At 33.0% G+C, this 14333-nt stretch overlaps 1 protein-coding gene across 1 annotated transcript; it reads right to left on the bottom strand.

Moving 5' to 3' along the window:
• Positions 1-3461: 3461 nt before the first annotated feature.
• LOC111698567 (uncharacterized) lies at positions 3462-5056 on the bottom strand. Its single transcript, XM_023468927.1, has one exon. The coding sequence runs from the start codon at positions 4988-4990 to the stop codon at positions 3542-3544; it is 1449 nt and encodes a 482-aa protein (XP_023324695.1). The 5' UTR covers positions 4991-5056; the 3' UTR covers positions 3462-3541.
• Positions 5057-14333: the final 9277 nt, after the last annotated feature.

Below are 14333 nucleotides of genomic sequence, written 5' to 3'. Positions count from 1 at the left end.
TACGTACATATTTGTTTTCTATGCATTTAATTAAAAAGAACAGGTGTAATGAAATACAATCTTGAAAAATTTCAAATCGTTCTGTATTCTAATGCTAACCTCCATTTTGTCATTACAATTACAATTGCATCTATGAAGTATAACAGTGTAATCATACAATGCATTACAATGATGCATTTATGTAAAAAAGGGCTGTCAAAAAGTAAATTTTATTTTATAATCCCGAACATTCTATGCATCGGGAAAGTAAAATTTAAACGCATTATAAAAAAATTTAAGTTTCCAAAAAGCTTTTGCTCTAAAAATATATCTCTCTTCTAATTGTTAATGTTTCAGTTCAGGCAATAAATATGAAAAGTAAAATTTTAGAAAAATGTCCCTTTTCTAAGGACCCCCTGCCCTTCTCATCTTAAAATATCCTCCATTTACAATCCAGGGGGCGCTTGACAACGACAGGAACAACGCGATATTTATTAGACCTTGTATCAGTATTAAACTCATAGAGTAAAGGAATTCAGGGAACTCTTTCGGAGTCTGTGGAACCAAGATGGAGTCTGTGAAACCAAGATGGAGTCTGTGAAACCAAGATAAAGTCTGTGAAACCGAGATGGATCCCAGGGAACCAATAGAGATTTCAGGTAACAGGGGAGGAGTTCGAGTAAAAGAAGACACCTCGGGGACCCATGCAGGAGTCCGGGGAACCAAGAGAGTCTGGGAAGTATAGGAGAGTAGTTTATGAAACCAAGAATCCGGGATACCAGTTAGGAGTCCGGAGAACCAGTAAGAAGTGAGAAGAACCTTGGGAGAATTCTGGAAATAACGGAACCAAGGAGGTTCGAAGAGTCAGAACATTTAACCATTTTGGGGTCAGCAGAACCAAATGGAGTTAGGGAACCAACAAGATGAATTCGAGGAACCATTATGGAGTCCGGAAAACCAGGAGTTAGTCCTGGAGACTTTGAAGAAGTCCGTGGAACCAAGAAGGACTCAAGAAAAGACATGGAGAGGGGTTTCAGGAAACCAAGAGCAGTGTAGGAAAACAGCAAGGGGCAAGGAAACCACGGAAAGGTTATAAGGAACTGATATTAAGTAAGAATACAGAAACCCAGAACAAACGAGGAATCAAAAAAGAAATAAGAGAAAAGAAATCAATATCTTTACACCCAATGTAAGTAATCTAAAAATTTAACTAAAGATAAATCAGTTTTACAAAAAAAAGAGTCAAGGAACCATAAAAACTAATAAGGAACCAAGGAGAAATGTGGAAAACTATTAAGACTAATTAGGAACCAGAGAGGAATGTAGAGAACTGTAAAGCATAATTAGGAACCAGGGAGAAATGTTAACCAGAGCGGAATGTGAAGAACTGTGAAGAATAATTAGGAACCAGAGAGGAACGTGGAGAACTGTAAAGAATAATTAGGAACCAGAAAGGAATGTGGATAACTGTGAAGCATTATTAGGAACCAGGGAGAAATTTGGAGAACAATAAAGAATAATTAGGAACCAGGGAGAAATTTGGAGAACCAGAGAGGAATGTGGAGAACTGTGAAGCATTATTAGGAACCAGAGAGGAATGTGGAGAACCATGAAAAATAATTAGGAACCAGGAAGAAATGTGCAGAACTTGAAGAATAATTAGGAACCAGAGAGGAATGCGGAGAACTTGAAGAATAATTAGGAACCAGAGAGAAATGTGGAAAACTATGAAGAATAATTAGGAGCCAGAGAGAAATGTGGAGAACCATGAAGAATAATTAGAAACCAGAGAGGAATGTAATGTAATGTGAAGCATTATTAGGAACCAGAGATGAATGTGGAGAACCATGAAGCATAATTAGGAACCAGAGAGGACTGTGGAGAACCATGAAGAATAATTAGGAACCAGGAAGAAATGTGGAAAACAACGAAGAATAATTAGGAACCAGAGAGAAATGTGGAGAACCATGAAGAGTAATTAGGAACCAGGGAGAAATGTGAAGAACCATGAAGAATAATTAGAAACCAGAGAGGAATGTAAAGAACCATGAAAAATAATTTAGGAACCAAGGAGAAATTTGGAGAATTGTGAAGCATGATTAGGAACCAGAGAGGAATGTGGAGAAATGTGAAGCATAATAAGGAACCAGGGAGAAATGTGCAGCATAATTAGGAACAAGGGAGAATTGTGGAGAACCATGAAAAATAATTAGAAACCCGGAAGAATTGTGAAAAACTTGAAGAATAATTAGGAACCAGAGAGGAATGTGGAGAACCATGAAGAATAATTAGGAACCAGGGAGAAGTGTGGAGAACCATAAAGAATAATTAGGAGCCAGGTAGAAATGTGGAGAACTATTAAGACTAATTAGGAACCAGAGAGGAATGTAGAGAACTGTAAAGCATAATTAGGAACCAGGGAGAAATGTGAAGCATAATTAAGAATCAAGGAGAAATGTGGAGAACTATGAAGTATTATTAGGAACCAGGGAGATATGTGGAGAACTGTGAAGCATAATTAGGAACCAAAGAGGAATGTGGAGGACTGTGAAGCATAATTAGGAACCAGAGAGGAATGTGGAGAACCTTGAAGCATAATTAGGAACCAAGGAGAAATGTGAAGAACTGTGAAGCATAATTAGGAACCAGGGAGAAGTGTGGAGAACCATAAAGAATAATTAGGAGCCAGGTAGAAATGTGGAGAACCATGAAAAATAATTAGGATCCAGAGTGAAATGTGGAAAACCACAAAGAATAATTAGGAACCAGGTAGAAATGTGGAGAACCATGAAGAATAATTAGGAACCAATGAGGAATGAGGAGAACTATGAAGAACAATTAAATTAAATTGTGAAACTTTGCCTTCATTTTGGTCGGAGAACAATGGGTGAAGAAATTTGGTAAAACGCATCTTTAAACACAATTTCAAATTTTATTATATCTATATCTTTGCAACATGATGGTGTAGTCCTTAAATATTTAAACTTAGATTATTTGATCTAATTCTAATAGAATTCTTAGTCTGAAATATCTAAGGCCTACAACATTGGGTTGCAAAGACACCATTAACGTATTTACGCTGAAACCTTCTCTAATCTTTGCACTGATAAATGCTCTATATCCTTATTTCAAGATTGGACAGATTTGATCCAAGTTGCGATCGTCGTGTTAGGGGTTATTATAACGTTATAACATATATCAATCAGTAGCATTACTTGCTTATATAAAAAGAAATTAGCACTGCAAAGAAGGATCAACTCTGTACTCTTTCTATATCATCCAAAGATCTAATCTATTTGATTGCAAGAAGAAATATTGATAAATCTGACACTTTAAAGAAAAATCGGAAATTCTGAGCCCCGACAATACTCATGGAATTGATATTGAGACAAGATTTAAGCTAAAAACCAGGATAAAAATAGTATGAAATCTATATCATTAACACCTAATCATACCGAGATTAAAACAAATGAAACAACAAATCAGTAACTTTCTTTATATATTTAGATATAGAAAAATATAATCTAACATATGGCACCGTTGGTAAAGGAAATAATTGATATTAACGCATTCTCTTTAACTCTTCTATAAGTTTTTGGCGTTTTTCTTTGAGCAAGTTTTTCTTTAATTTCAGTTTAACATCCATTTTCTCCAGTCTTTTGACGTAATCAGCTGAGTAGTTTAACACATTTAACTTGGAAACCTTTTCACTTAGAGCAATGTCTGGAATTAAACTTTTCAATGTGTCAAACTCGTTCTTCAGCTCAATCCTTCTCTGCCGTTCCATTGAATTATGAATTTCTCGTTCACTCTGAATCTTAACTACCTTGTCGGTCAGAACACTTTTCCGACTTTCAGAATTAAGCAAGGTTTCCACAGCCATAGCAGTCTCATTTAGCTTCTGTCTTTTTCTATAAGCTCTACGGTTTAGTACCTCTCTTACAAGATCATTTGACGGGTTGTACTCAGGGAGATGGTTCTTTTTGAGCAGAGATCGTCCAGGTACACTCTGAACAGCAGTCAACTGATCCTTCATCTTCATACTAAACACAAACTTGAGATCCTTCTTGTGTTTCAACTTCACCGTTTTGTGGATAAATTTAGGGATCTCCGATTTCACGGAGATTAAGTTTGACTGAATGTATTCTTGACTAGAGGATTCAGATTCAGCTTCTGAATCATCACTAGAGTTCGGGGGGGTCAGTAGAACTGACATATTCTCCCTAGGGAGGGAATAGCAGTGATCCGCTTTAATATGGTCTATACAGTATTTTCTCTTCTCATCGGCGGCCGCAGCAGCAGCTTTAGCAGCTACCTCATCGGCTTCCTCGTGCTCTTCGACATTGTTGAACACATTTAGAGATAGGTTGAAGTCCTCCACCGGAGTTATTAACAAGGATTGGAGATGATTCTCGTACTCGGTGGATATCTCTGAAGAGTCCTCCTCAGAGAAGAAATCAGACCACAAGGAGTCATCATCGCTGGTAAAATCAACCTCTTTCTTTAATTTGGCAATATCACACTGTATCTTATCGAAATTAAAGATAGCATCGTCGGCACTAGGTTCAGTTTTCACGGGTTCCGTCTCATCTTTCACCTCCTCATCGATCACCTCCTCCTTAATATCTATACTGGGAGTATCATCGCGTGTATAATTTTCTATTTCGATATCGTCTAGGCTTGGGTGCGGGAAATCCCCAACAAGAGCATGGTTCGAGTCCTGCAAGAATTCTGAACATATGTCAATCTGAGAAAAAATTTCGTCACTAGTTAGAGTAGAAGAAACAGGCCCTTTACTCAATAAAGTGTCTTCGAATGTAGAGTCTAGAAGATCACTTAACTCATCGCTCTCATTCCATGAAGATGGTTTCGAATAATCACAGGTAGAGTCTAGAAGATTTTTAGGAAAAGAGTCCAAGTTTTCCAACCACGGTTCGAAGAATGATTCAGGAGTGTAAAACTGTAAGCTATCATCTTGGGACTTTCCGAAACTATCTTCTTCCCAATCCATGATGAGGACGGTCCGCAATGCATGTGTTCGCCGCAGAGGTAACAATGTGTGAGTAACTGAGAGGAGAGAAACAACAGCTGATCTCAGGCCCACGTGGGTTCACAGCTGCGAACAGGGATTATCAGAAGGGGAAAAATATAAAATGAAAAATTTAAGCCATTTTTTTTCTAAGAATTGTAATTTCTTTAATAATTTTTTTTTTAAATCCCTGCGTACTTTACAAGGACAGCTTCCCGGCAAAAATACACCGGTTAAAATACTAATAGAATAGTTGGTTAAGAAGACATGAAATCGCTATGAAAGCAGCAGCTACAAGTGTAAATGCTGCCCCCTCCCCCTCCCCCTTGGCCCGGTATAGGAATTTAAGGATTCTTAGAACAGGACAGCTGCTCTAAATTTTCTCAGATCTATTGAATCAATACTAATTAATGAAATTAATAAAATATGGTTTTACCAAACATAAATGGACGTTTCGCGATTTGAAAATTGAAGAAAAAAGTCATAACAATTGATTTTAAGGGGGGGGGGACACATAAAATTGCTATACCTCGCATTTTTACTGCGGATCCCAATTAGCTGTTTTAAATTGTTGGGATTGGGATTAATTAGATACAATTTTTATTACAGATCATGAAGGTTGCCAAAAATCTGTTGCTTCAGTTAAGTTAAAGTAGCAGATCATTATAATTTCGCTCGGTTTTAAAAATAAAGAAAGATATTTTTGAATTAAAAAATTTATTGATCAAAATACTTGTTTTATATCTTAAGAATTGTGTTTTCTGTCTGAAACTACTGTCCTCCACGCCCTAGCGATCAAGTCTTTGCAGCAGCACATCGTTGTTAAATATATATGTGTTATGTATAATCTAAATTCCCATGGCCCTAAATTAACCCGCCCGTCCCCTCCTAAAGCATTTTGACTTGTATAAAAATGTCTGTTTAAAAGCTACAGGAAAGTAATATCTAAGAAAAAGTCCGTTAAAAAACATCAAAGTACGTTTCAGGGTGAAAATGTAAGTTTGAGACAGCTCTTAAATCCCTAAAAAGATATTATTAAGATTGTTATTGTTTTTTTAATTGACAAAATTTGATTAAAGATGGTCCACAATCATGATCATGATATGATCATGATAGAGTGGGTAAGTAAGGGGGAGTCTGCGAAATGTGTTAAGGGGGGAGCGAACTGAGGTCCCCCTCCCCTCCTAACTTTATTTTCTTCTTTCTTCATTTAATCTTTTCCTCTCTACTTATCAATCTCCTCCTCTCTAATTTGTTATTTTTTTCTTTTTCCATTTCAACCTTCTTCACTCTACCTTTGAATATCCTTTTCAAATAGTTAATCTCTGTCTCTCTTTTTTTAATCTCCTCTTTTTTCAATCTCCTCTTTTCTACTTTTCAATCTCCTTCTCTCAATTTTTCAATCTCCATCTTTGCTGTTTAATATCCTATTCTCTTTATTTTAATCGCCTTGTCTCTATTTTAAATCTCCTCTCCACTTTGTAAACTTTTTCTCTCTACTTTTTAAACTCATTCTCTTTACTTTTGTCATTTTCTTCTCTTTACTTTGTAATCTCTACGTCTATAAATTGTAATCTCCTCCTTCCTACTTTATAATCTCCTCCTCTCTACTTTTTAACCTCCATCTCCCTACTGTGTTATCTCCTCCTCCCTACTTTGTAATCTCCTTCTCCCTACTTTGTAAGCTTTTCCTACCTACTTTGTAATCTCATCCTCTCAACTTTTTAATCTACATATCTCTACTTTTTAATCTCTGCTTCTCTTCTTTAAATCTCTTTCTTTCTATTTTTTAATCACCTTCTTTTTAATTTTAAATTGCCTTCGCCTATTTTTTGATCTCCTAGCCTCTGTTTTTTAATATTCTCCTTCCTACTTTTTAATCTCCTAATCCCTGCTTTTTAATCTCCTTCTCTCTCCTTTTTCATTTCCTTCTCCTACTTTATAATCTTATTTGCACTCCTCACTATATTCAATATTTAGTATTGAGGTTTCGTGGGTTTTTCTTCAACAGGTAAAAATATGAATATCGTTTTCTTTAAAGTTTACGTGACAAGAGGAATATATTTTCTATTTTAAGGTAAAGTAACAAGAACAACATAATGTTTCTATCGCAAATCGACAATCTTTCAGTGTGAGAGAGTAAGTATCTATTAATTAAATAAAATAAGATTATTTTACCCTACCTAACCTATGCAATCAAAAAAAAAGTAAAGTGGATAACCCCCCCCCTCTTTAGCTTTTTAGGGTTAACAATGAGAGCTTTTTTTACAATAGACCCAATTTTGAATTTTATACTTTGTTATCATTCATTGTTTAAACAATATTACGCGTTAGCTAATGAATATTCCATACATGGGGAGAAAAGATATTTTTTAATAGTAAATTCAAGATATACATCATCCATAAATAAGGTCAGATATTTTTTAAATACAATTCTATTTGAGTGACAATTGCTAAATGTGTAGTATACACAACAACTCCAACAACCTCTAGTTATCTACATACTAGTATAAACAACAACCTTTAGTACTATTCACTAGTATACACAACAACCTCTAGTTCTATACACTAGTACACACAACAACCTCTAGTTCTACACACTAGTATAAACAACAACCTTTAGTACTATTCACTAGTATACACAACAACCTCTAGTTCTATACACTAGTATACACAATGTAACCTATAGTTCTATACACTAGTATACACAACAACTCCAACAACCTCTAGTTATCTACATACTAGTATAAACAACAACCTTTAGTACTATTCACTAGTGTTCACAACAACCTCTAGTTCTATACATTAGTATACACAACGTAATCTATAGTTCTATACACTAGTATACACAACAACCTCCAGTTCTATACACTAGTATACACAACAACCTCTAGTTTTATACACTAGTATAGACAACAACCTCTAGTTCAATACACTAGTATACACAACAACCTCTAGTTCTATACACTAGTATACACAACAACCTCTAGTTCTATACACTAGTATACACAACAACCTCTAGTTCTATACACTAGTATACACAACAACCTCTAGTTCTATACACTAGTATACACAACAACCTCTAGTTCTATACACTAGTATACACAACAACCTCTAGTTCTATACACTAGTATACACAACAACCTCTAGTTCTATACACTAGTATACACAACAACCTCTAGTTCTATACACTAGTATACNGAGGCGGTCATTTGGTTTGTAATAAAGATTACATCTTTATTGGTTAATATTAAATCTAAATAACATGTTGAAAAGTGCGAGCCATAACTTCAAATTCTTCGGGGTAGTACTTCCCAGTTCGTACTTATTTATTGAAGATCAAAAAACGAATTTAAAAAATGTGTCGCTTCCAAAAACCAGTGGATACAAGTTAAATAATTCAAAATTGCAAACTTAAAGAAATTTCTTTTAAATAAAACTTAATGGATTAGTCCTCCTTGATTAAGGAATTAAGTCTTTACCACAAACTCAAATTTTTTAATCATTATATCTTTGAAATATAATGGTGTAAACCTTTTATATTTAAAATCAATACTAATTGTATAACAGAATTCATAGTTTGAAAAATCTAAGGCATATGATATTGGGTTGCAAGGACATAGGGATTCGAAAATCAGAGAGACTCAAATTCTTTAATTCAGAAACATTGTAACTAATTACATTTACGCAGAGACATAAGAAATTAAATTTAATATGACATATCTCCAGGAACTATAATAATTTTTATTTTTTTTAAATTATTTTCACTCATATGAAAACAACAACAACTATAAAAAGCGGCATTATTTCTAGAGAAGAAAAAATAGTTTCAGATATTGTTTAACAATGTTTTGAATAAATATATAGTCATAAAAAAAACACAATTACAATAAGCAGAAAACAAAGGGTCATGAATTTTCCCCCTAAAACACAGTAACAGTTATGGCAGAAGAGAGGATGGGAGATTTAGAGTGGGGGGGGGGCAGACACCCATTTGGAAAATATCATGAGCCGTTATACATATTTGTAAAATTAATGACAGTTTGAAAAAATCCTATTTTATTGATGATACAGAGAACATAAATACATTGATAGTCAAACAATTTCTGATTAAATTCTTTTGATTTAGAGCTTACTCTATGAACTCTATAGTCTATAATCTATATACATTGATTATATTTTTGATAAGATAACGTAAGCAACGTAGGGCCAGAACTCTTATCAGATATGGGTTTTACCTTCTAAGCATTGTTTCTAAAAAATCGACATTTTATTATACTTTTATAGGTATATTTAGTATTTAAACTAGAGATAGTAAAAGACATTTTTGAAAATAAAAACTTAACTTAACCTTAAATTCTATGCGATGAAAAGAAGTACAAAGGTCCAGAAAATAATTATGACTTGTAAAAGTTTCCGTTCTAAAAAAAATTATGAGTACAATTGTAATCTATATAATAAAGCTCTTGGTTCAGTTATATGTTTGCTATGGCTGGCCAAATGACTGAATCAATTGTGCTGAATTTTAGTAAATAAAAAGAAAGATTACAAAACGGCGATGCAATGAACAAAGTAAATTAAATCCAAATTTTTTTAAAAAAAACTAAAAATGGTCTTTTACTACCTCCAAACTCAAGCCTTCGTGGCTTGGAATTTAAAAATAATTGTTTTACTTTGCTATCCCTAATAGCGCCCATCCGATTAGGATGAATGTGCATTCTAAATAGATTTTTCATTCGGACTTCTATCATGGTGGCTCTGGTCCACGTATACAATCTTCTTAGTGCACTGAATGAACAGCAAACTATTTTTTATGTTCTTCACGCTTAAGTTTAAGATTTGAAAAGTGTGAAAGCTCTGAGTTCTATGGAAGGGGGTTACTCCCCCCCCTTTACAGGTGTAGGGTGGGGCACTGCACCCCCTGTTTACGCCCTTGTTTATGTCGAAGAGTTTAGAGAAAAAAAATATTTTTTTTATGTCAAGATATTTGTCGAAAAAATGTTGGTGTTAAAGGATGACAAAAATAGCCCGGGATATAGTTGTTGTAAACTTTGAAGTCAGTATAGGATCATATCATATCATATCATTATCCTTAGTTATAGTAAGTGGTCGGAAATTGACCTTTCTGCCTCCCGATAAAACTTTTCCTTTCCTTGAATAGGAATTTTAAATCCTAAAAAATACAATACAAGCTCCAGAGTAATACATAAGTGCAAGCGATTAACTTCCTCATAGAAAGAGAAATCATACCACAAGTAAATAAAGTAAGATTAACTGTTTTTTTATCAGAAGTTATGCATTTAACTTTTAAGCGGTGGAAATACAGTGTGGAGAGAATTGTATTCTAAGCAAACAACCTTATTATCGGTGCTAATAATTGGAAAGTAGTCAAATTTAACTTAACTAGACTTTTAGGGCGCTTCGAACCCATCTTCTATCTCAATTGTGAACATGTTCTTAATGTAACATTGAAAAACAAAGAAAAAAAATTTCGCGGATTTTATAAAAAAAGATTTGCGAATTTTCAAGATTTTAAATTTTTTTACAAAATTAGAAACTTTTCAACCCAATTTTTTTTATTTTCATCATTCATAAACCTTCCCTGGGGTAACGCGAGATCCCACAAAACATTTGGGCCCGATCGGTTCAGCCGTTTTTACGTTTATTGGATGCAAACAAACAGACAGACAAACAAACAGACAGACAAGCCAAATTTATATATAGATTCACTTTAGTTAAAAATGAAATTTCAAATACTAGGTTATTATGCAATAAGCAATATTCGTTGGTTATTATAAGCTTGCAATTCGTTCAAAACACTTTTGATCCTGGTTTTATTTCTTCGGATTTTTCTGATTATTTTCTGTTTTTTTTTTATTCGAAATCTAACTCTAAAGATAAAAATGTAAAAAATAAGTGCTATATGAAAAAAAACTAATTTTGAATCTGTTTCATTCTAATATTTGAATGTTTTTTTTCTTTCTTTTAAATAGCGACAAGGAATGTTATTTAATTTAACTTCAGCAGCAACACATATTGATAAATGCACTTCTTAAAAAAAGGCCTTACAAAATGAAACCACGGCCTTGGATTGCTCAACAAAATATGAGAACAAAAAAATAGATTAAAATTTAATTCAACGATAGAATGCAGTCTAAACTCATGAAAGCCATGTAAAAAAATGTAAAAGTGTAAAGGTAGGGGTGGAAGTAAACTCATAAGTATTATATTACTGATACTTTTTTTAGCTCCAAAATATCAGAGGCTGGGTTTGTAACTTCAATTTTTCCAAGATTGATTGCAAGCTTAAATAATTATAAAAGAAACTACGTGAAAAGAATGCAAATCTTTGATTTTGATTTTATCAATTTTTCACTAAGCAAACTAAATTTTTAAACAAATTTTCTTAATACCATAAATTCATGGGTTTGATTTAGAATCTAATTATTTGGGCTTTTCGATTTTAAAACTGTTTTTTTTCTAAATATTCTCAAAACTGCCTACATCAAATTTTCTATATATTTGAAGTCATGGGACAACTTTATACCCCACCGAGACATTTCTCCCATTTGCCATGATGACGTCAAATTTTTCGAACAATTGTCCCCTTTTTGAGAAGTGACTCCAAATAGTCGGACAAATGTCTCAGTGGGTTTTATACCAATAATTTTACTTACATCATTCTTTTAATTTCAAGTAAAAGTAGCAGAAAATCAAATTATGAAATTAAATTAAATTAAATAAAAAATTTTCTAGTTTTTAACCACATAATGAGTCTAGGGCGAAGCACAACCAAAGTTAGTTTTCTTAGATTAAATATCTACAGTTTTAGAAGAATACATTATACAATAAATTATCTTCCAAAGATTATTTTTTTTCTTCAAGAATTTAGGAAAGTTAAAGAAATTTTTTTCTATCTTGGATAAAAAAATTAATTTTTAAGAAAAGTGTTAAACTCATTAAAAAAAATGAAAAAATGTCCTATTCGGATCATCTGTCAGAGAGAGAGGAAACAATTCTACCCTCCCCCCCTCCCAACCCCTCCCAACCCCCACGTATCCCACGCTTTACACCCGCTAGTTTACCCCTTTAGAAAAATTCTCTGAATAGTCAGCTGAAACTATTCAAGCGAAGGAAGGGTTTCCTGAGCTTTCTTTTATAATAGGCCCTAAATAATATGTATACCCTTGGGTAATTAACATTTATACACCCCCACCCCACCCCACTATTATTATTTAAGGAGAATGTTTCTAAATTGATGGTAAAAATAAGAATTATCTCCCCCTTTTGAAATTTAAATTCCATGTACAGAATACCTAAAACTTTTAAATGGTATTTGTACAGTATATGTATTATAATATTTGTAAATGTATGTTTTATAATGTATCTCTCTTATTTGTACATAAATTGGAAATTTCTGTTTGTCTGATGTCCGATCATAACTCATGAACCCTTGGACCAATTTAACTCAAAACTTGATGAGGTAACTCCGTACCACGGGAATTTTCTTAGTTTGGTTTAGAAAGAAAAAAAATAAAATTATATTTTTAAAATGTTTCAATAAAAGAATATTGAATAATTTTTGAAATTTGAGATCTTTCTTGTTTCTGAAGAAATAAGATTAGTAAATAATCAAATTCATTTATTTAGTTCCAAATTGATATTGATTTTAAACAAATAAATTTAATTTTCTCAAAAATCAAATGTGTTTTCCTAAATGAAAACTATTAAAGAAGAACAAAATTTTCTTAAGCGTGTCATCCTTAAAATTGCCAAAAGAGCCATGCATAAGACATTTTTAAAATTTGAATGATGTTATTAAAATAATAAAAACTTAAAACTAAATATTTTTATTTTCCGTCTGGTTTTACAAAATATGTATTGTAGATTGGAATGGAATATATGTTTATGGATTTTCGTGTACTAATTTGTACACGGTTACATGGTAATTAGATAGGCGCGTAGTTAAGGTTTAGCCTGGGGGGTGTCGAATATTTTTTTTGCACCCCCTAAAGGTTTGATGTGCACCCCCCTAAAAAACCTGTTTTAAGAGGAAATAAAGTTTAAAATCTATATTAATCTACACCTAAAGGCTGACTATAAGCCATCTGACCATAAGTACCAATCATTTTAAATGAAACCCCGCGAAAAAAATATTGTAAATAAGATTAAGGTACAAGAAAGAATTTTGAGAAATATCATAAAATGGACAAAATGTGACATTGTCGATTGATAAGAAAAGTAAAAATTTGAAAATATATATGTAAGTTTAGTGTTTAATAAATTAGAGCCTGCCTCTGGCTCTAGGGGGGTGCATTTCTAGGGGGGCACAGGGGTACCGGCCCCCTCCACTACGGCCTTTAATTAGACTTACAGTTTTAGAATAGTTTGCGTCCTTTTTGATCTATAAATATAAGACATATTTTCACGAGTTATAATAATGACGACAGTTTTAGAAATACTGTGGGTTGTCGCTTTGTGTCCCTTTTAATCAATAAATATAAGACATATTTGAAAAATTTCAGGAGTTATAATTTTTAGAAATACGGTGGGTCGCCGCTTTTCGTGTAACATGACATTGTTCGCATATAGTCTATATTAATGAAGACATTTTTAACAAAAATTATGGAGTTAAGGATGAACATATCAAGCTATAATAATGACGACATTTTTAGAAATACTGCGGGTCATCGTTTTTCGTGTAATATAACATAGAAAATAATAAAAACAACTAACAAGCTAACTAGTGGGCACAGTGTATTTTTAAACAGGCATTTTCAGTTTTCACTCTACTTCCGCTCTGGCTATCAGGGAAAGATTGTTGATGTGTATGCTTTACTTTCTTTTTTTGACAGCCAGTAGTATTCCTTCTGATACCATGCTTTATCAAATTTTCTAAATATATAACTTTTGGCTCTTTACAAATAAGAAAATCGTTAAAAGATTCAGATTTTAATTTCAATTTCAACAAGATGATGAAGTTTATCTTAACCAAGTTCCGACATGGCTACGAGGCAGGGGGTCGGAGGGGGCATGCATAGAAAACATTTGATTTTTTAGTCTTAAAAAATAAAAAGTTTACCTTAAATTTGTGAAATGATACAAAGAATTAAAGTCAATCTTTTTCATTAATTAAATATATATCATTGAACGATAATATGAGGAGTGGAAACAAATTAATTTTATATTTTCATGATAAAGTACGTAAAATAATATGTTTTTAATAAATCTAGTCTAAGATTTTCAAAATGAAGCAGGACAGATATTAATGTTAAGAATTTGTTAAATGAAGGTGCAACTTGCCAGTATGTATGAATTAAACCTC

This window comes from Eurytemora carolleeae, unplaced genomic scaffold, assembly GCF_000591075.1.
Source record: "Eurytemora carolleeae unplaced genomic scaffold, Eaff_2.0 scaffold40, whole genome shotgun sequence".
NCBI lineage: Eukaryota > Metazoa > Arthropoda > Copepoda > Calanoida > Temoridae > Eurytemora > Eurytemora carolleeae.
This window is presented reverse-complemented; position numbering and strand designations above follow the sequence as displayed.

Bases quoted from the DNA above. Each gene is read 5' to 3' on its own strand.
- LOC111698567 (XM_023468927.1), bottom strand. From the start codon at position 4,990: ATGGATTGGGAAGAAGATAGTTTCGGAAAGTCCCAAGATGATAGCTTA.